Source organism: Lissotriton vulgaris, chromosome 4_1, assembly GCF_964263255.1.
Source record: "Lissotriton vulgaris chromosome 4_1, aLisVul1.2, whole genome shotgun sequence".
NCBI classification, from domain to species: domain Eukaryota; kingdom Metazoa; phylum Chordata; class Amphibia; order Caudata; family Salamandridae; genus Lissotriton; species Lissotriton vulgaris.
In genome coordinates, this window is record NC_141691.1 from 1,622,624,295 (window position 1) to 1,622,646,179 (window position 21,885).

General features: G+C 52.4%; 1 protein-coding gene across 3 annotated transcripts in view; it reads right to left on the reverse strand.

Annotated features, from left to right (window-relative positions):
* The window catches only part of ELOC (elongin C), a 47,418-nt gene that overhangs the window by 15,556 nt on the left and 9,977 nt on the right, over positions 1 to 21,885 (reverse strand). For 2 of the 3 annotated variants that reach the window (XM_086965890.1, XM_086965892.1), the window contains exon 2: positions 13,436 to 13,494. In XM_086965890.1, coding sequence (XP_086822016.1) covers positions 13,436 to 13,439 — 4 coding nt within the window. In that variant the 5' untranslated portion in view covers positions 13,440 to 13,494. The remainder of the gene's footprint in view (positions 1 to 13,435; positions 13,495 to 21,885) is intronic. The other variant, XM_086965891.1, reaches the window with a different exon arrangement.

The window sequence follows — 21,885 nt, forward strand, 5'->3', positions numbered from 1 at the left end:
CGGGGCCGGCAACGCCAAGGTGGGGAACGGAGGCGCGGCTTCGAGGCTCAGTCCAGACCCCAGAGCAACCTAGTGCACAAGCGCCCAAATTGAAGAAAAAAAAGATTAAGCGCAACATTGCACGCTTTAAAAAAACAGTACTTTGCTAAGGGGTGGGTGGGGGAGAATAGGCATCAAAGTTCCCCCCCCACCCCCCTCCCAAAGAAGGTGCTTAGATGGTACCGGTCTCCATCTAGTACACTCTTTAAGGGGGTTGGTAAGTGTTAGGTGATCAGATTCTCTGAGATGGTCAGTGGATGCTGGCCTTGGATGGCCTGTCTCAGGAGGTCCCTGTAGTACAGGGTCAGTGAGTGCTGGGTGGTGTGTCTCAGCAGTCTCCTTTAATGGACGGGGTGTGCCACATTCACAGGATTGAGAAGACTGCAGAGGAGAACAGGTGTGTCATAAGGGTCTAGGTAAGGAGTCAGTGAAAGGTCAGAGTTCAGGACAGACTGCTGGTGGCAGGATGTAGATTTATCAGGATTTCCCATAGAGAGCGGGCAGCGGGTAATAGGAGACGTAGGGGGACAATACAGGGTGAATAAAAACTGGTGAGGAAGGAGTTTGAGTATACGGGGGCCAGGGAGGAAGAGAGGACATCTGGTGGGTGTGTAACTCCGTGAATGCTCTGGGCGGAGAAGGGTGCTTCTGTGACTAGTAGGCTTGGGGGTCTTGTTTACAGGTCGCAATGGAGGGGATATGTTGGTAACTACGTTCCCCAGCTTCAAATCGTTACCATACTTTTAATTACCCAGTAACCGTTCCATCGCGCTTAATGACTACCATGCGTTCAAAAGAAAGAATATTAGATTGTTCTGAATTTATTTTCATTTGAGGAGTGCTATATTTTAAAAGCAGTGGCCTCTAGGTGAAATAAAGTCCATTGTTCTGTTATATTTGATTCGCTGGAACCGCAGGGATCGCGTAGAGTGAAATATGACTGGTGGTGGCGCGTGTTTACGAGCCCCACGCCTTTCCATGCCCTGGTTAACAGAAGTGTTTGTTTTCATTTTCACACTTCTGCAATTAGAGTAGTCGCCCGCTTGTTGCCTGCATGGATCACGTTTCCGTAACCTCCTCATGTTGGTGTTTGTCTTTCTTGTGACCAGCCGCTCCACTTTGATTGTTACTTCCCACTATAGTTCTGTTAGTTTATGCGCTACCAGTCCCGTCCGCCACTTCGGAGCACTGGAACATGCGCCCTTTATTTCCTGTAGGTCAATGTTGGGGTTCAGCGCTGAATGTCAAGGGTGACCTGCATCCGAATATATAATTGGCGTCGTCACTCAGCCAAAATACTTTCTGCGATCCATCGAGCAGGCATTTTAGGGCCCCTCACCCTTGATCAAGGGGTGGGGTCTAATAGCACACAAATCAGTTACAAGTATTCCTTTGGGCCTCTGTGTTCTAAGGGGTACGGTGGCCCTATGGGCTCGACGTGAGAGAATGCCCTCGGTGCTCCGCCGCCGACGTGTTTGTGGTGATACCTACCTATGGGTGAGGTGGGCTGTGGCATTTTTAAGATGCCGAGCCGGGCGCAGGAGAGCAAAGTAGCTCTTTGAAGCAGTGAGGTAGATGATGTCATGCCCCATGGTTCCTACTTAACTTAAACCGGCAGATCTCCAACTAATCCCAGCCCGAAGAATGCAAAGCCAATCTCAGTTGCGGAGTTAAATTCAAAGAAAAAAAGAATCGGTCGGGTGCAAAAGTGAACGCCATCTGTTCCCAATTAACACGATCGCGAGACAGGCAAATGTAAACAAGTGCGGGAGCAATAATTGGAAACAGATGGCGCCGCTGCTCGCTCCCGAGACACATAGTGTTAGACGGGGACCCGAAGGGTCGGCCGAGTACAGGGGGGAGAGGCCTCCGGTGAGGGTCCTCTCCGGTAATCGTACAGACAGGTAACTTCCCCCCCACAGATAGACACCACACAGGAATGAGTTCTGCACTCTTTTATATATCTTTAACCCCTTCAGTGCTGATGACAAAGCCAGCTCGTCATGGGTGTTACCTGCCCTGTGCTTATGACGAGCTGGCTTTGTCATGAACAATGGGATCTCAAAGAGTTCAGCACCCAGCGGGAAAACCCATAGCAGCCAAGGTGTTAAGCAAGGTATTTGACGGTACAGCAGGACCAGGATACGGGGATCCTGTCGATTCTAGTCTCTTTGGGGAAAAGGGTAGCGGGACAGTCTCAGTACCGGACAGGTACGGGGGTAGCAGGTGTGGAGCTCACAATCCTCGAGCTGATGGGTTCGCAAGTAGGGGCCGCGGCAGCGCCAGCAGGCCTTCAAGATGGGTCACGAAAGGTTGAGCCGCGGCAGCGCCAGCAGGCCTTCAAGATGGTTCACGAAAGGTTGAGCCGCGGCAGCGCCAGCAGGCCTTCAAGATGGTTCACGAAAGGTTGAGCCACGGCAGCGCCAGCAGGCCTTCAAGATGGTTCACGAAAGGTAGAGCCGCGGAAACGCCAGCAGGCCTTCAAGGATGAGTTCGTCTCTGTGTCTCTCGACTCCAGGATACAACTGCCTTCCTGCTCTGGAGCTGCCCCAGTTATAGGTCTGGCGCCCTTTGATGTCCGGACCCGCGCACTTGGAGGTCGGGAGGTCCGGGATGAGGGAGTCCAGACACCCAGCAGGGGGGTGGAGCCAGCGCCCAGGGAGGCTGGGGGCGATCGACACCTGGCGGAGGGGAGCCGTTGACACTCCTTCTCCCATTGACCTGCCAAGTGGTCTCTTCGCCCCCTGGGTGGATGGTGGTGCCTCGATATCGGGGCCTGGCTGGGCCCGAGGCCGAGGTCGACCCGAGGCCACGAGGCCTGGTCGAGTAGTGTCTAAAATGGCGGCTGGGCCGGGGACAGGGGTTCTGGAAAGGACCCGGGCCAGCCGATACGGTGGTGTTCAGGAGCCAGGGTTCCGTCGGGGAAGGGCCGGAGGTTGCCCCGGCGGGTTGCAGGGGTGGTTCTTGTCCGGGGAGCAGGAGTCCGCGACCCGCCATGCGGGGAAGGGACAGCCCGGCCACGAGGCCTGTCCAACATGCGTCCCCCCCAGCTGAAGGCAGGGAGAGTCAGCCATCCTCTTGGGTACTCTCCTCGCCAAGGCGGAAGAAGCGGGCCAGGCCGTCTGCGTTGGCGTGATCTTGGCCTGGGCGGTGCTCCACAGTGAAGTCCATTCCCTGCAGGGAGATGGACCAACGCAACAGCTTCGGGTTTTCCCCCCGCATCTGCATCAGCCATTGCAGGGGTCGGTGATCTGTTTGTACCCGGAAGTGGGTACCGAAGAGATCGGTCCGGAGCTTCTTGAGGGCCCACACTACGGCGAAGGCCTCCCGCTCGATGGTGCTCCAGCGCTGTTCTCGGGCCAGCAGGAGTCGGCTGATGAAGACCACTGGCTGATCGACCCCCTCGGTGTTGAGTTGGGAGAGGACGGCCCCTATGCCATGATCTGAGGCGTCCGTCTGCACTATGAATTCCCGGCTGTAGTCGGGGGCCTGGAGCACGGGGCGGTGCACATGGCGGACTTCAAGTTCTCAAAGGCCGCCTGACATTCCGGTGTCCAGTTGACTTTCTGAGGGTTCTTTTTGGATGTGAGTTCTGTAAGTGGCCCTACAATGCTGCCATAGTCTTATACGAAGCGCCTGTAGTACCCGGTGAGCCCCAGGAAGGCTCGGACCTCTGTCTGGGTGACCGGGGGCTCCCAGGCCTGGATGGCGGCAATCTTGAGCTGGAGGGGGGCCACCAGGCCACTTCCCACCTGGTGTCCCAGGTAGGTCACAGACCCTTGGCCGATCTGGCACTTGCTGGCCTTGATTGTTAGCCCGGTCTGCCGGAGGGCGTTCAGGACCTCCCGGAGGTGGTGGAGGTGTTCTGCCCAGTGGCGGCTGTACACAGCAATATCGTCCAGATAGGCGGCGCTGAATTCCTCCAGACCCGCCAAGACTTTGTTCACGAGTCTCTGGAAGGTGGCGGGTGCGTTTTTCATTCCGAATGGCATCACCTTGAAGTGGTAGTGGCCGTCCGGGGTGGAGAAGGCTGATCGCTCCTGGGCACCTGGAGTGAGGCCGATCTGCCAATAGCCCGCTGTCAAATCGAAGATGCTCAGGTAGCGGGCGGCCCCCATGCGGTCGATCAGCTCATCTGCCCGGGGAATGGGGTGAGCGCCGGTCCTGGTGACGGCGTTCAGACCCCGATAGTCCACACAGAACCTGAGCTCGGGGGCGACACCCGGAGCGGCGGCTTTGGGGATCAACACGACTGGGCTGGCCCAGGGGCTGTCGGACGGCTCGATCACTCCCAGAGCTAGCATCTTGGAGACTGACTGGATGCAGGCGCGTACTCGATCAGGCACCCTGTACGCCCCGTGTCGGATAGGGGGGCTATCCCCGGTGTCAACGTCGTGGAGGCACCAGGGGGTGACCCCAGGGATGAGGGAGAACAGGTCGGCAAACTGTAGTAGCAGTTCTCGGCAGTCTTGGCGTTGCGCTGGGGACAGGGCCTCGGAGAGGTGGACTCCCTCCACGGAGCCATCTTTCTCGAACGTTTTCAGGAGATCGGGGAGTGGCTCGGAGTCTTCTTCAGCCCCACTGTCGGTAGCCATCAGGAGGCTAAGTTCGGAGCGTACAAAGTGGGGCTTGAGTCGGTTGGCGTGGAGGACCCGCAGGGGGTTTCGGGGGGACTCCAGGTCCACCAGGTAGGTGACGGGGCCCTTGCGCTCCACCACTTTGTAGGGTCCTGTCCATTTGTCCTGGAGGGCGCAAGGTTCAACCGGGGACATCACCCAGACCTGTTGTCCCGGCTCGAACTCGATGGATGAGGCATTCTGATCATACCAGCGCTTCATGTCCTCTTGGCTGGCTTAGAGGTTGGCTTTGGCGAGTTCCCTGAACCGCCGGGTCTGGTTACGGAGAGTCAAGAGGTACTTATATACATCAGGGGAAGTCTTCTGCGGGGCCACCTCCCATCCTTCTTGGACTAGGCTGAGGGGGCCCCGGACGGGGTGTCCATACAAGAGTTCGAACGGACGGAAGCCCAGGGACTTCTGGGGGACCTCCCTGTAAGCGAACAGGAGGCACGGGAGTAGCACGTCCCATTGGCGACGTAGGGGTTCTTCCAGGCCCATGATCATCCCTTTGAGGGTGCGGTTAAATCGTTCTACTAGTCCGTTCCCTTGCGGGTGATAGGGGGTCGTGAATTTGTAGGTGACTCCGCACTGTTGCCATAGGGACTTCATGTACTTGGAGATTAAGTTTGTGCCCCTGTCACTGACGACTTCTCGGGGGAAGCCCACCCGTGAGAAGATCCCCATCAGGGCTCGGCCCACCACGGGCGCCGTCACGGTCCGGAGAGGTATGGCCTCGGGATAGCGGGTGGCATGGTCCACCAGAACAAGGATGAACCGGTGTCCCTGTGCTGTCCGGGGCTCCAGGGGCCCCACAATGTCTATTCCCACCCGCTCAAAGGGGGTGGTGACGATGGGAAAGGGTTGCAGGGGGACCTTCAGTTTTCGACCGCTTTTCCCGCTGGCCTGGCAGGTGGGGCAGGCCCGGCAGTGGTTTATCACATCGTTCCGCATCTTCGGCCATAGAAGTGGGTCACCAGGCGGCTGTACGTCTTGTCCTGCCCCAGGTGCCCGGCAAGAGGCACATCGTGTGCCAAGTTCAATAGGAAGTCTCTAAATCGGAGGGGGACCACCAGCACCCGGCTGGCTCCCAGCTCGGCGATCTTTTGCTCACTGTAGAGCAGTTCGTTGTCCCAGTAGATCCAGTGGGCCCCTGATGTATCTCCTGCGCTCTGGGCTATGGCTTGTTGTCGGAGGCCCTCGAGGGAGGGACACGCTCTTTGTTCCTGGCGGAACTGTTCTTGAGTGGGGCCACCTTCCTGGCGCCACTGGGCCAGCTCCGGGAGGTCTTGGGGTTGAACCCGTTCTTCGTTGTCGGACCCCGGAGGACCAGGCTCAGGGGTGGTTTCTTCGGTGACAATCGGTGGGGGAGGCTCGGGCCACTCTGGTTCCTCTTGGCTGGGGATGGCGCGGGCGGCCATGGATCGGGTCGTTACGCAGACCCATTCAGGGAGACCCAGCATCCCCAGGTGCTCCCTCCGCTCAACGGCTGACCAGGGGGAGCTTTCGAGGTCGCTCCCCAGAAGGCAGTCCACCGGGGCATCATCGCAGACAGTTACTTTTAGCATGCCGGACACCCCCCCCCCCCCACTCGAAGGGGATGCGGGCCATCTGGCTCAGGCTTTCGGAGTTGTCTGCCGACCGTACTGGACAAAGTACATTTGGTAGGATCTGGTCAGGGGTAACCAGGTGGCAGCGGACTGCGGTCACACTGGCCCCTGTGTCACGGAGGGCTTCCGCCCGGCGTCCATTGATTGTGACCCACTGGCTGTATTTCTGCGTGTTGGCTGGGATGGGCGCCCGCGGGACCATGTCCCTCTCTCCTAGACAGACCAGGGACATGGCAGCTGGTTCCCACTCGGGCTGGTACGGCTCGTACTCTTCGGCGTCTTCTTGGCCTGGCTCTTCTCCAAGAGCGGCGGCGGTGATCTGGCGGTTCATGGGACTCTGATTCTTCGGGCAGTTGGGATCATTGGCGTAGTGGCCAGGTCGCTGGCATTTGTGGCAGGTAACGTTGGCGCGGAAACCTGGTCGCGTTGGAGGGCTACCTCTTCCGGCCGGGGGCGGGGGGTTGCTAGTGGAGGGCACCGTGACGGTGTCCCGGCCCCGACCCTGGCCTCCTCCTCCTCCCCGTGGCGGTAGGGCCCTTGGGAGGCTCTGTTTTGCTCGCTGGGCCAGTTTCGAGGGACTCGGGTGCTTTCCCATCGGTCTGCTTCCACGGCGAGTTTCCGAGGTTCGGTCAGTTTACTATCAAGGAGGTGCTGTCTTAGTTCGACAAAGCAATTATTGGAGAGGTGCTCCCATACAATAAGGTCGAATAATTGCTCGTAGGTGGTGACCTGGCTGCCCTTGATCCATCCCTCAAAGGCTCGGCTAAAAAAGTTCACATACTCCACCCACGTTGTACCAGGGATTCGTTTGCAGTCCCGAAATCTCTGCCGGTACATCTTGGGCGTGAGCCCATAGCGAGTGAGGAGGGCGGCCTTCATGTGGTCGTAGGATGTCATCTGGTGGTCGGGGAGTTGCAGCAGGGCGTCTCTTCCTTCGTTAACGAATCTACCCCATAGCCCGGCTCCCCAGTCGCTCCGTGGAATTCGGTGGGAGGTCATTGCTACCTCGTAAGCTTTAAACCATTGCTGGATATCATCGTTCCGGTAGTATTCCCGGACGACGTCCTTGGGGATGTGGACCTTGGGGTCCGTCGGAGCAGTGGGGCTCTGGTGCCTGGAGACGCCGAGGTCTTTGTTCTGTCGTCGAATTTCTAGCTCCTTCAAGTTGCGCTCATGCTCGTATGCTAGTCTTTTTTTCTTCCAGCTCCCTCTGGCTCTTTTTCTCTTCTCGTTCTTCCCTGAGCCGTAAGTGTTCGAGGGTTATTTTTTGTTCTGCCAGTTTGAGTTCTCCATCTAAGCGGAGTCGAGCCAGCTCCAATTCGTGGAGCCGGCTTTTCTCCCGTTCTCGGGCCTCTTCGGACGAGAGGCCCGATCTCCTTTCGTCTGCAGGGGTGGTACTTGTTTCGGTGGTCTCGATACTTTGATTTTGAGGTGGGGATGTTTCCGTCTCCACCCAGGCTTCTAAGGCGTGCTTGAGGTCATCTTTCGTGCTTAGTCCTGTGGTAGCAATGCCCAGCTCTATGCAAAATTGCTTTAGTTCTTTGTGGCTGTACTCTTCCAGCTTTTCCATCTGAAATTTTTCCGTTGTTCCACTCTCCTTTGTTGTCATGGTGGCTGTGTGTCGTGGGGTGAGTTACTCTCTGTACGATTATGCGTCGGCTCGGATCGCGCCGCTGGCCACCAATGTTAGACGGGGACCCGAAGGGTCGGCCGAGTACAGGGGGGAGAGGCCTCCGGTGAGGGTCCTCTCCGGTAATCGTACAGACAGGTAACTTCCCCCCCACAGATAGACACCACACAGGAATGAGTTCTGCACTCTTTTATATATCTTTAAGCAAGGTATTTGACGGTACAGCAGGACCAGGATACGGGGATCCTGTTGATTCTAGTCTCTTTGGGGAAAAGGGTAGCGGGACAGTCTCAGTACCGGACAGGTACGGGGGTAGCAGGTGTGGAGCTCACAATCCTCGAGCTGATGGGTTCGCAAGTAGGGGCCGCGGCAGCGCCAGCAGGCCTTCAAGATGGGTCACGAAAGGTTGAGCCGCGGCAGCGCCAGCAGGCCTTCAAGATGGTTCACAAAAGGTTGAGCCGCGGCAGCGCCAGCAGGCCTTCAAGATGGTTCACGAAAGGTTGAGCCGCGGCAGCGCCAGCAGGCCTTCAAGATGGTTCACGAAAGGTTGAGCCGCGGCAGCGCCAGCAGGCCTTCAAGATGGTTCACGAAAGGTTGAGCCGCGGCAGCGCCAGCAGGCCTTCAAGATGGTTCACGAAAGGTAGAGCCGCGGCAGCGCCAGCAGGCCTCCAAGGATGAGTTTGTCTCGGTGTCTCTCGACTCCAGGATATAACTGCCTTCCTGCTCTGGAGCTGCCCCAGTTATAGGTCTGGCGCCCTTTGATGTCCGGACCCTCGCACTTGGAGGTCGGGAGGTCCGGGATGAGGGAGTCCAGACACCCAGCAGGGGGGTGGAGCCAGCGCCCAGGGAGGCTGGGGGCGATCGACACCTGGCGGAGGGGAGCCGTTGACACTCCTTCTCCCATTGACCTGCCAAGTGGTCTCTTCGCCCCCTGGGTGGATGGTGGTGCCTCGATGTCGGGGCCTGGCTGGGCCAGAGGCCGAGGTCGACCCGAGGCCACGAGGCCTGGTCGAGTAGTGTCTAAAATGGCAGCTGGGCCGGGGACAGGGGTTCTGGAAAGAACCCGGGCCAGCCGATACAGTGGTGTTCAGGAGCCAGGGTTCCATCGGGGAAGGGCCGGAGGTTGCCCCGGCGAGTTGCAGGGGTGGTTCTTGTCCGGGGAGCAGGAGGAGCAGGGGCCCGCTACCCGCCATGCGGGGAGGGGACAGCCCGGCCACGAGGCCTGTCCAACACATAGGCTGTGGGAGGGAACAATTAAAGATAAGGCGGGACATACCCGAGCCTTTGGCCATTTGCGTGCTTTCTTTTGTGGAAGCGTTACGCAAATGGCCATTCAAATGCGTAGCTGGAAGAAAAAAAAAACATGAGGAAAAGATGTATGAGATGGAAGTCCTTACTAGAAGCCTCGCAGAGCAGCGCATGCACGCTGGCTTAGGCGAAACCTAAAATAGGAAAACCACAGCTTAAAAATTATATATTTTACTAGAAAAAGAATATCAAAATGGTAGATAAATTTTATAATAAAAACATTTGTCAGGAAGCTCCAGTAAGAATGTAAAGGCAAGATAAATCACAAGAAAACAACTGAGCTGTTGTGGACAGGTGTGAGTAATGAGATGGAAATACATTGCATAGCTCCAAGACAAGGTTCATCAATTTCAAATGTGAACAAATAGAATTATTCTCTCTAATGTCTGAGAAAAACAAAGTTAGGATCCATTTGTTAAAGAAAGTGGAATACTTTACTCTTGATTATCATTATATTGAAATTAGTCATACATTATCTTACCGTCATTATCTTTTCTTTAAAATTAGACTGAGCGCTGAACAGATTTTTTCTATTTGTAGACTATATGTTTGAAAGTGCATCTGATGAGGCCTAAAATTCTCATTGCACGACAAGTTGCTTACTAGAAATAACAAAGGCTGCCCTTATGCAATTCTTTACCCTCACTTCTTCCTGATCACTGGCCCTTGGTGGCCCAATAAATTACGAATCACACCAGTGTGCATACCAGTCACTTATTCAGTATGAAAGGGACTTTTGTACAACTTCAAAAGGTGCCTCTTTTCAACGAAAATGCAAAAAAGTTACTATTGTCCTGTTATAGCAGCTTATTAACTTTGCTTTTTAAGTATTTCCAAGATTGGTTTGCACAAGTTCATTGCTGTTACAGAGTGCTATCGGAAGATAGACAGGACACTTTTTGAATCTAGCACTTCTATGACATCTTCGACAATTAAATATCCAGATCTCCAATATGAACAGCAATTTGGAGTGGAAGTCTATCATAGTGTGGCAGCAGCTTTGGCTGTGGAGCTATTCCTCAAACACAGTGGTGAGCAGCAGGGTCAAATTGGGAACAAAATTAGGCCTGGGCACCGAAAGAAAAAGTGGTCCACATCGGAGGATAATGACCTTTCATAAAATAATTTTGGTAGAATTCTCTGATAAATTAAGCTTTCTAAACTCGTGGGGTCAGTAGCATTGGCCAAGACTAAACGCACTATTAGAAACACCATTATTCCACAGGTATCCTCAACTGATCTTCAGGCCTATACATTTCTCTACTTTGGATCCCAGAATGTGTTTTTCACCTATTGATCCCTTAGTCTCGGCCTCCCCGCCCCAAAGACCCCTGAATATTCTGCATTATATCAGGCCATGAGTCTGAGAACTCCTGTCAGGAGGCTTCTGTGTACCCTCAGAGAATCCGGTGTCTTCCTCTTTTGGTTGTCACTCAGGAGCCTCTCTGCAAGTGAGGTCTTTGGGGATTGCATGTAGCTTTGTACTTGATGTCTTTTGTATTGTGGGTAAAGACTTGATTTGAATCTGGAAAAGCTGCAGGAATTCACTCCAAATGCCTTTGTTTCTCTATCTCTCTACTCCTTATTTCCTGATTGCATCACTCATTCTCTATAGAAAAAAATTGCTCTTCTCTCTAGTTCTTCCTTTTTCTCTCATACTATATTTCTTTCCCTCTCCTTGGTGTCTCTCATTCTACCTATGTCCTTCACCCCAGTCTCACTTTTCCCCTCTCTCTTTTCCTATCTTTCACTCTGTCTACAAATAGCCCTCTATCTACCACTCGTCTCCCCAGCTGGGCTCTTTTTTCAGTTATTTGTATATCCCCCATGCCCTTAATTCTCCTGTCATTTTGTATCTCTCCTTGTTTTTGTGTTCAAATGTTTTATTGTATTTGGATAAAAAGAAATAGTTTCAAAGCAACAGTGATACATAAAAATCAGAAAGTGAAGTTTTATTCTATTTCTCCCGACAGCCTCTTTCCTGTCCCTCTTCCCGCTGAATTCCTTTGTACTATACCTAATGTTAAATTCTTATGTGACCCCTCTATTGCTTTGCTGCATACACGACATAGGGAATGCTTGTTTTTATTTAGACAAAACCAAAAATATATGGAAAACATATCAACTCTTTATAAACAATGGTCATATAAGACAAGGAGTGACTATGTATGAACAGTCTGTATCCAAACAAATGGTGGCACGCATTTCATTATGCCACAAACTTTCAAGTAAGCCATTGCCAGGGAATCCCAGAGCTCACTCTGCAAGAGGGTAAGCAGCTTTAATCCACTGGCTGCTTCGGAATCAGATTACCTCAGGAAACAACAACAGAAACTCTGTCCCCATTTACTGAAGTTAAAACAACATTAATGTATAATGGGCAGGGTGGGGAGTACCCTGACCCATGTGGGTGAGGTCCGGAGAAACCCCTACCGTGGGGGTTTGACCAACAAGGGGCGCTGAGTGCCTGCAAGAGATTGGGTGCAGCACTGTGGCCAAATCCACAGCACACAGTCTGGGGTTGACCCACACACGGTCAAAGGTAAGCTTGGTGAGAGAGTTGGGCAAATACGATCAAAACAAACCAGAAATTCACTGAAAAACTCCAACGGGTAAAGTGACGTTCTAGTAAGGTAAGATCTTACTTTAGAATTTAACCCCCCCCCCCCACGGACCACGCCCAAACCCGCTGCATCATACTAGACTCCTTCCTCACCATTACCCGACAGATCAACGCTGTCGCCTCTAACTGCTTCAACACCCTCTGCATCCTCCACAATACCTTCAAGTGGGTCCCCCCGAAGCCAGAAAGACTGTCCCCCATGCACTCATAACAAGCAGACTGGACTACGGAAACACCCTCTATGCTGGAATCAACAAATCCCTGCTATGTAAACTCCAGACCATCCAGAACACCGCGGCCAGATTAGTCCTCGGCATCCCACAGAATGAGCACATCACCCAACACCTGAGAGACCTCCACTGGCTCTCCGTCGAGAAGAGAGTAACCATCAAGCTACTCGCCCACGCCTACAAATCCCTCGACAACAGCGGACTCAAATACCTCAACGAAAGAGTTTCCTCTACATACCCAAAAGGAACCTTCGCTCTGCCAACCTCGCCCTGGCAGAAACCCAGCGCATCAGCAGAATCAGACCGGGTGTAAGAGCCTTCTCCTACATCTCAGCCAAAGCCTAGAACAAGCTCCTATTCCGCACCAGCCGCTCCCCTACTCTGCACAACTTCAGGAAGAGCCTCAAGACCTGGCACTTCGGCTGATCCTGAGCTGCCCCCCCCCCCCTCTCCCCCCCACAAGCCTTGAGACCCTCATGGGCGAGTAGCGCCCTTTAAACACCCTGATTGATCAAATTTAAAAAAACATTAGAAACTCAATGAAAATAGCTATGTTTGAAGTGTCATCATAGTTAGGCATTGTATCAATATAAAAACTATTGTTTTGAAACAAAAAACACACATTTATGGGTCGATGTGTCAAAGAGAAGAGGACAACTATTAACTTAAGACCGCAATCCTATTTATGTGTTCTTGAACCTAGAGCATTACAATTCAGCAACAAGTCAGCACTTTACAAAGCACTACAAATAATTAAGCTGATTGCCACAAAAGTGAATAGGCTCCCAGATCAGATGAAACCTTCTATCAAACTGCTGTTTAGGGATTTACAGACTGTGGTGTTTGTAATCTGTTTTGGTGCAGTCTACACGCACCATTTTTATTGCATGTTGATATGTTCACTTATGGTACAATTAATAGTGCCTTTATGTTCTGATAACGGAAACGTGGGCCTCTGACTGATAATCCCACAATCAACAAATTCCTTGCAGGCAAGGATCCAGATCCAACTTGTGGATTTAAGGTGGATACTCTTCATAACCTACAACGACTTTCAGACTCCAATTTATTCAGTATAAAAACTTCCAGGCTCATAGCAATCTTTTACGACTAACTTTCCGAATACTCCTGCCATCTTTCACTGTGAACCGGGATAGTTGATGTAAAAAAAAAAACACTGAAACACTTAGGCTTTTAGAAGCTTGGTAAAAGCACATCTATTAGCCTTGAGCATTTGGGTGAGCCCTTAGTCTGTTTTGGATAATCAAGTGTGTACTACTACACAAAAGGCATGATGTGATTTGCAGATCAGTGAATGTTTGCTATCATGAGGACTCAAAGTAGGTTCGCGATAGACATCTACATGTAAAATCACTTACCCATGGTCTTTCAAGAGCTTCTTGGCCTTTCCTTAATAGATTTGAAGCATATAATTCTGCTGCAACATAAAAGAGAAAATATGTCTCAAATTATTAACACTACACTGATATTAATTATTTCCACTTACTTGCCATCAACACACAATAGCGAGATGGTGAAAGATCACCTTCCATTTCAGAATGTACCACACCCTTATACCTTCTGTCACAGATTTTTGTAAATCAGAACGGATACTGTTATTTGTTTAAATATAAACTAGCAGTCAAATGAAGAAATGTGTCCAGAGCTACCAATAAGGCTTTCACAAGCTTTTGTGCTGTGCTGAACTAATGCCAATCCACCATAAAGTCAGGGCTCGAATATATTATAGAGCAGTTCAATTGGTGTCTAGCTAATGCTTTCAAATATGGCCCAGAACCAAACCTTTCTTAGATCCCGTGTCAGGCACGTGATGCAGATGATGAAACAGTCTTTCTGGCAAACCTCAGGATTGTCTTAATCATAAGGAGGCATGGCTAGTACTGAGACAATTGCAATAGGTAAGGGAGAACTAACGTGAAGGAGTTGGTAAATGTCCATTTACAGGAAAACAAAAGCAAAGAAATAAAAGTTATAACCCTATGAAGCTGACAGAATCCATTAAGATTGTTCTTGTAGTAAAGTAATTTCAGAAAAGGACCCATGTCATTTGCACTGTAGAAAATAGCAGAACACTGTAGAAAAGACTCGATTTAACAGTAGAACCTTGTGGTCACAAAGTTCTAGAATGTAGAGTGAGGGGCCTGCGCTCCGGAATTGGCAGTTGGTATGCTGTGGCTGAGGTGTATGGAATAAACCTGATGCTTCTCTTCACTCTCCTGTCTGCCTAATGAGCAACCCTCTTATCGTGGACAGATTTTTTTAGGAAGTTACATTCCTTGCAGCTCTAAGATGAGAAGGAGTACCCTCGGGTAGGTCACTTCCCCACCGCTGCTGCTCCGCCTGCCAGTCTTCTGCCGCCTGCCAGTCTTCTGCCTCCTGCCCCCCCCCCCCCCCCTCCAGATCGGCGCTCTCCTACCCTGCTCGAGCGCCGCCTGGACTGCCTGCGCCAGACTGAGTGCCCCCCGTGTGCCTGCTGCCCCATTTTCCTATTCTGTACCCCTGCCTGAGTGCCCGTGTGCCTGCCTGCCCCATTTTCCTATTCTGTACCCCTGCCCGAGTGTCCGTGTGCCTGTCTGCCCCATTTTCCTATTCTGTACCCCGGCCTGAGTGTCCGTGTGCCTGCCCCTATCTTTATTTTTTCACCCCCGTGTGCGTTGCTTCGCCCGCCGGGCTCCTCAGCCCCGTTTTCCCGCCGCTGCCTCCCGTGCGGACCCGCCCCCCCACACCCATTGGTTTCTTCCCCCCGCCTCCCAGCTGACCCCTCCTCCCCTCTTATGACGCCCCCGGAGCGACCGCGCAGCGGACGCGCGCAGCGGACGCGCCGATTGTGCGCCAAAGGCAAGCCCGTCTGCGCCTGGACCGCGCCCAGTGCCAGGACCCCCGGCTCCCGAGAACGCCAGCCCACACGCCAGACTTACGACCCCTCCACCCTCATCGCACTCAATTCCGGCCGGAACCCTGCCTGCTATTGAGTCACCCCGAAACGCACCCACGGACCCTTCACCTGCCAAACATGCCGATTCACCTGCCTTCGAACCTGCACCACCCCCGTCAAGCCGAGCACCAGCAGCAACCACCTGGAGTGCATCCTGCTGAACACCCGCTCCGTCCACAGGCACGCCGTGGAACTCTGGGACCTGCTCGACGCGACAGCACCGGACGTTGCCTTCCTCACCGAAACCTGGATGAACGCCTCCTCAGCGCCCGACATCGCCACAGCCATCCCAGACGGATACAAGATCACCCGGAAGGACTGCGTCAGCCAGACGGGAGGAGGCATCGCCATCGTACACAAGAACACCATCTGCATCTCGACCAACTCCGACGATACCTTCACCACTGCTGAACACCTGCACTTCCAGATACACACTGACCCCAAGACCACCCTCCGAGGCACCCTCATCTACAGACCCCTGGGACCACGCACACAATTCAGCGAAGACATCTCAGACTTCATCAGCCCGCACGCCCTGCCCTCTGCCGACTACATCCTCCTAGGGGACCTCAACTTCCACCTGGAGAACAACAACGACAGAAACACCACCGCCCTGCTGGACAACCTCGCTGACCTCGGACTCAAGCAACTGGTGAACACTCCCACCCACTACGCCGGCCACACGCTTGACCCCGTCTTCTCATCCAGCAAACACATCTCCTTCAGCCACGCCACCGGAGTCCACTCGACCGACCACAGCTGCATCCACTTCAGCTTCAGAAAAACTACGACCCACCACTACCCGCAACAGGTTCCCCGCCGGAGCAAGATCACCGCCGAGCAGCTCACCGCCTCCCTCAGCCACAACACTCCCACCAACACAACGGACCCCAACGAAGCAGCCAGCAACCTCACCAAGTGGCTGACCGCCTGCCCCGACGACCTCGCACCACTCAAGAACCCTCCCAGCAGACCCGGCAGCAAGAAAACCCCCTGGTTCACCGACGAACTCAAGGAATCCAAGAAGAACTGCCGCACCCTCGAGAAAGCCTGGCGGCTCGACCAGACCACAGACAACATGACTGCCCTCAAGCACGCCACCCGCAAACACCATCAGCTGATCCGCGCCACCAAGAAGTCGGCACTCAAAGAACGACTGGACAACAACGCCCACGACAGCAAGGAACTCTTCAGCATCGTCAAAGAGTTCTCCAACCCCAGCGCCGGAAACAACAACATCACTCCCTTGCAAGACCTCTGCAACTCACTCGCCGCGCTCTTCCACCGCAAGATCGCCGACATACACAACAGCTTCAACGCACAGACCACGCACCCCATCACCGAACCAACGCCCGCCACCACCACCCTCTGCAACTGGACCCAGATCAGCACCGAAGACACCGCCCGCACGATGAACTCCATCCACTCCGGATCACCAACCGACCCCTGCCCAGACGACGTTTTCAACAACGCCGACGCCATCATCGTACCCCATCTACTGGACATCATCAACTCCTCCTTCCACACCGCCACCTTCCCGGAGAGCTGGAAGCACACCGAGCTTACCGCCCTCCTGAAGAAACCAACGGCGGACCCCACCGACCTCAAGAACTATCGTCCCATCTCGCTCCTCCCTTTTCCTGCCAAAGTCATCGAGAAGACCGTCAACAGCCAGCTTGCCGCCTTCCTCGAGACGAACGGATCCCTCGACCCCTCGCAGTCCGGGTTTCGGGCCAACCACAGCACTGAGACCGCCCTAATCGCTGCCACCGACGACATCAGAACCCTGATCGACAACGGTGAAACAGCGGCCCTCATCCTCTTGGACCTCTCCGCGGCGTTCGACACCGTCTGCCACCGCACCCTAGTGAAGCGCCTCAGCAACATCGGAATCCGAGAGAAAGCTCTGGAGTGGATCATCTCGTTCCTCGCCGGAAGAACCCAGAGAGTCCGTCTCCCCCCGTTCAGATCCAAGGCCACCGAAGTCATCTGCGGCGTACCACAAGGATCTTCACTGAGCCCAACCCTCTTCAACGTCTACATGAGCCCCCTCGCAGCCATCGCACGCCAACACAACCTCAACATCATCTCCTACGCCGACGACACCCAGCTGATCCTCTCCCTCACCAACGACCCCACCTCCGCCAGAGCCAACCTGCGCGAAGGGATGAAAGGCGTCGCCGACTGGATGAGGAGCAGCCGCCTTAAACTGAACTCAGACAAGACAGAAGTCCTCATCCTGGGATCATCACCCTCTGCCTGGGACGACTCCTGGTGGCCCCCGGCCCTGGGCACCGCTCCCAAGGCAACGGACCACGCACGCAACCTGGGTTTCATCCTGGACTCCTCCCTGTCGATGACCAGACAAGTAAACGCCGTCTCATCTTCGTGCTTCAACACCCTGCGCATGCTCCGCAAGATCTTCAGATGGATCCCCACAGAAACCAGGAAGTCCGTTACCCAGGCACTCGTCACCAGCCGACTGGACTACGGGAACACCCTCTACGCCGGAACCACAGCCAAACTTCAAAAAAGACTCCAGCGCATCCAGAACGCCTCCGCACGACTCATCCTGGACATCCCCCGACACAGCCACATCACCGGACACCTGAGAGACCTGCACTGGCTCCCCGTCAACAAGAGAATCACGTTCAGACTCCTCACCCACGCACACAAGGCTCTCCACGACCAGGGCCCCAAGTACCTCAACGACCGCATGACCTTCTACAGGCCCACCCGCCAGCTAAGATCGACCAGGCAAGCCCTCGCCACCGTACCACGAATCCGCAGAGCCGCCGCCGGAGGAAGATCCTTCTCCTACCTGGCAGCCAAGACCTGGAACTCCCTCCCCACCCATCTACGGCGAACTCAGGACCATCTCTCCTTCAGAAAGCAGCTCAAGACCTGGCTATTCGAGCAGTGACATACCCCCTACCCCAGCGCCTTGAGACCCTCCCGGGTGAGTAGCGCGCTATATAAATGCCTTGATTGATTGATTGATTGAGTAGGAAGGATAGACAGTTTTGAATACGTAGACAAGCAGATAATATGGTAAAAAGGTAAAACACTGTGATAGAGAGGAACAAGCTATATTTAAGGAAGCAATAACAGATTAAATATGTTGCTGATTTGAAGTCACTATGTAGGACTTTGAGAACAACTTATGAGCAAGTGTTAAGTGATCTAAACAAAGAACAATAAAGTACACAATGAGTATCACCATCAACATAGCAAGGAGAGTGGAACAGTCAGATCGCTACATAGGAGAGATGAGGTTCCAATCATTGTACAAAGCCAAAGCAATAAAGAAGACCAGTTGAGACATGGAAGAATATGGATTATAGGAATGCATACAAGATTGGAACTCGTAATTGCTATTCAGTGGCTGTTAAGAGTAATTTCTTCATTTATACATTTTTTCAGCGTTTGATTTAGTGTCTACTTGGTGCTGGTAGAGAGGATATTACGGCAAAGTGTGCCTTACTTTGGGAGATATAATCAATTTAGTTACACAGTAAGAAGAAAGTGACTCCTTTGATATGAATCCCAGTTATCCTGAAGATAGAGGGCAGAAAAAATTGTAATTGTAACCACATTTAGATTGCGCTTACTACCCCTGACTAGGCATTTAACTGATTTATGCTGGGCAGCACGCTGCTCCGGAATCCAAGGTTAGTGGTTAGAAGTGTTATTCGTTACTGTTAGTTATTAGGATTAGTCTTCTGTGCTCAAGCAAACCATCCTATACAGTCATACCATTTTCTTTTAAGTGGATTAATTAATAGGAGGTTGATTATTTGTTGTCATTACTGGAAGGCATGTGAGCTCATGCAAATGGTTGGTGGAATTAATATAGGATTTGGAGAAGAATAAGTATTGTTAGGTTGCATAGGTATGCCTTTCAGAAGAAGGAGGGGAGATTGTGATTTTGTAAATGAGTTGTGGGGAATTTGCCGAAATACAATAATGAACAATACGGTAAACATGCATGTGACAGAGGAGGTTATAATATGCCCAGAGAAAGGAGGCATGTAGAGGATGGAAGGGAGCAGACAGTTGGAAAAAAAAAAAAAGGTATAACATTTTTTTTAGGTCTCACCTTTACCATTCCGCAGGAATGGGAAATGGGGAGAATTCAAGTCGGCAAAATCCTCTTCAAACCAAGGGCTTTCAGCCCCACGGTTTTCTTGCAGTTCACGTGAGCAAACATGCACGCGCATTCACGGCCAGGGCTTCTCATCCCCTAGCAGCACTCCTCCCACACCAGCAACTCCCCCCTCCCACACCAGCACCTCCCCTCTCTCTCCCCGCAAACACAGCCTTGCCGTAGCAGCACTCCTCCCACACCAGCACCTCCCCTCTCTCCCCGCAAACACAGCCTTGCCCTAGCAGCACTCCTCCCACACCAGCACCTCCCCCCTCCCACAACAGCACCTCCCCTCTCTCTCCCCGCAAACACAGCCTTGCCCTAGCAGCACTCCTCCCACACCAGCACCTCCCCCCTCCCACACCAGCACCTCCCCTCTCTCTCCCCGCAAACACAGCCTTGTTAAATCTAACAGCCCATGTTTCTTTGCAAATATGCCACCTACAGCTCCACAGAGGGGGAAAACACGTTACTACTCACACTTGTACCATCCGGTCATCTTCTCTCACTGACTTCCAGTGTTCCACCACAAAATCTTTGCACATAATATGTGGCGAGAGGTGGGCGTGATGCTATGCGAATGGCTTTAAAAGCAATGCTCAGGTTTTTGATTCTTGTTTGTTTCTAACAAGCCTGCAATGGGTTGACGTAAAGACCATTTTATTTCCGTGCGTACTTATTTATGTATGTGTTTTATATTTACTTTCCATAATTGACCTTTGTGTAGGGTGTTCTAGAATGTTCCAAGCCTGCTGACTCAGTCTTTGCAGCAGGACAGCACACGCTCATTCACGTACAAGCAGTTCTGTGGTCGATCACTCTCGTACTGTCCAGTGAGTTGAAAATACGTGCTTTCTAAACAAACTTGCTGCGAGGCTGCAGTCGGCAGGCTGAAACACTGGGGGCTTCGCAGGCAGGCACCCACGCGCGGTTCTTGTCTGATTGCGAGTTTAGGGGTCAGTTCGGAAATTTCAGGATTAGTAAATTTAATATCCTGTCAAAATTCGCATGATAATGAATGGCGGCGGGGCTCGCCGGCTGAGCTGGCAAGGACCGCCGCCATGCTGCAGCCTGAGAGATAGCGCGGTTAATTTATGAACACGGAATTATGCTGTGCTGGCGTGAGAAGAGCTGGTCACATGAGATCAGCGTCGCCGGTGTGTGAGGTTGCGTGCATTTGTGTGTGCGTGAGACTATAAACAGATATGTGGGTACTGGGAGGGGGTTGTGTGCGGGATGTTGCTGGTGTGTGGAATTAATTCTTAGAACTGTGCTTACAGTTTTAACTTGATTTTGCTACAAAAAACATTTTTACAGCTAGCAAATCAAAAACAAAATGAGGTATTGCTGCAGAACTTGGTGGTTGGTGTGATACAGGAAGCCAATGATAAGAGAAAAACTGTCATTGTAAATAATGTAACTAGTGAACACATTAAATCGACCAGTGGTACAGCCTTGCCCTAGCAGCACTCCTCCCACACCAGCACCTCCCCTCTCTCTCCCCGCAAACACAGCCTTGCCGATTATTCATGGCCGGCCGCAGGCCGGCCGAACCTCCCCAGCCAGCTTCCCCCAGGCCGTATCAGCACTCCTCCCACACCTTTGAAGTGAAGCTTAGCTTCACTTCAAAGGCCCCTGCTGTCGCATTTCTCCTCCCCCTCCCCCTCCCCTTCTCTGCCTTCCCTCCGTCTTCTTTCCACCGTCTTCTTTCCAGGTTGAAAGAAACATATGCTTAGTTTATGTAGGAACACTTTTACCCCATGAAGGTAACCTTAATCAAGGAGGATAAGGAAAGACACCGCATAGCTTATGCTTATTTTGGATTTTCCCATCTATATTAAAAATCGGTAGATAGACCATTCGATATCCAGTAACATTTAGAGATATTCAGCTTTTCCTTCGTGGTCAGTAAGCATCCCTCGACTCACTCTCTAGATTCTCTGTAACTCTTCTGGAACTCAGGGCCCCTGCGCGGACGACAGAGAACTCGGACAGCATCACTGACAAAGCCAACAGGTAAAGCGTCATTGCTGCATATTGTTTTTATCAGCACAACTGCTAGCATGTGATTAGAGCAGTCAGACACAAAAGGTAAGCATTGTGCTTTTAGTATAATGTGCAGTGTGCTTGCTACATGTGTACCGTGCATCGTCATTGTGCTCTGTGTATAATGTGCAGTGTGTTATGTGAAGAACGTGCATCCTCACTGTGCTGTGTGCATGGTGTGCATTGAGATATGTGATGAACGTGCATTGAGCAGCACGTGTAACGTCACTGTGCTGGGTGTACAGTGTGAATCGTGTTATGTGAAGAATGTGCAGTGTCATGTGTATAACCTGCTTCATTGTATATGTGTATTGTGCATTGTGCTACATGTATACCATGAATAGTCATTGTGCTCTGTGTATAATGTGCATTGAGCTATGTATGTAACGTGCATCGCCACTGTGCTAAGTGTATGTGCTATATGTATAACATGGATTGTACTATGTGTATAACTGGCATGTACTATGCGTAGCGTGTGTTTTGTGCTAACACACAAAGTGACTGTAAACACCGCACTGCTTACATCACTTCCTGGGTGAAGGCAGCGGAATACACAGACAGTGAGCATGCTTGCAGTGTGACCTGGGCCCTACATGTGAGTTCCCTTCATATGATCAAACTCTTAAGCAAGGCACCTTCTGGCCAAACTCAATCCTTTCACAACATACGACTTCCGAGTT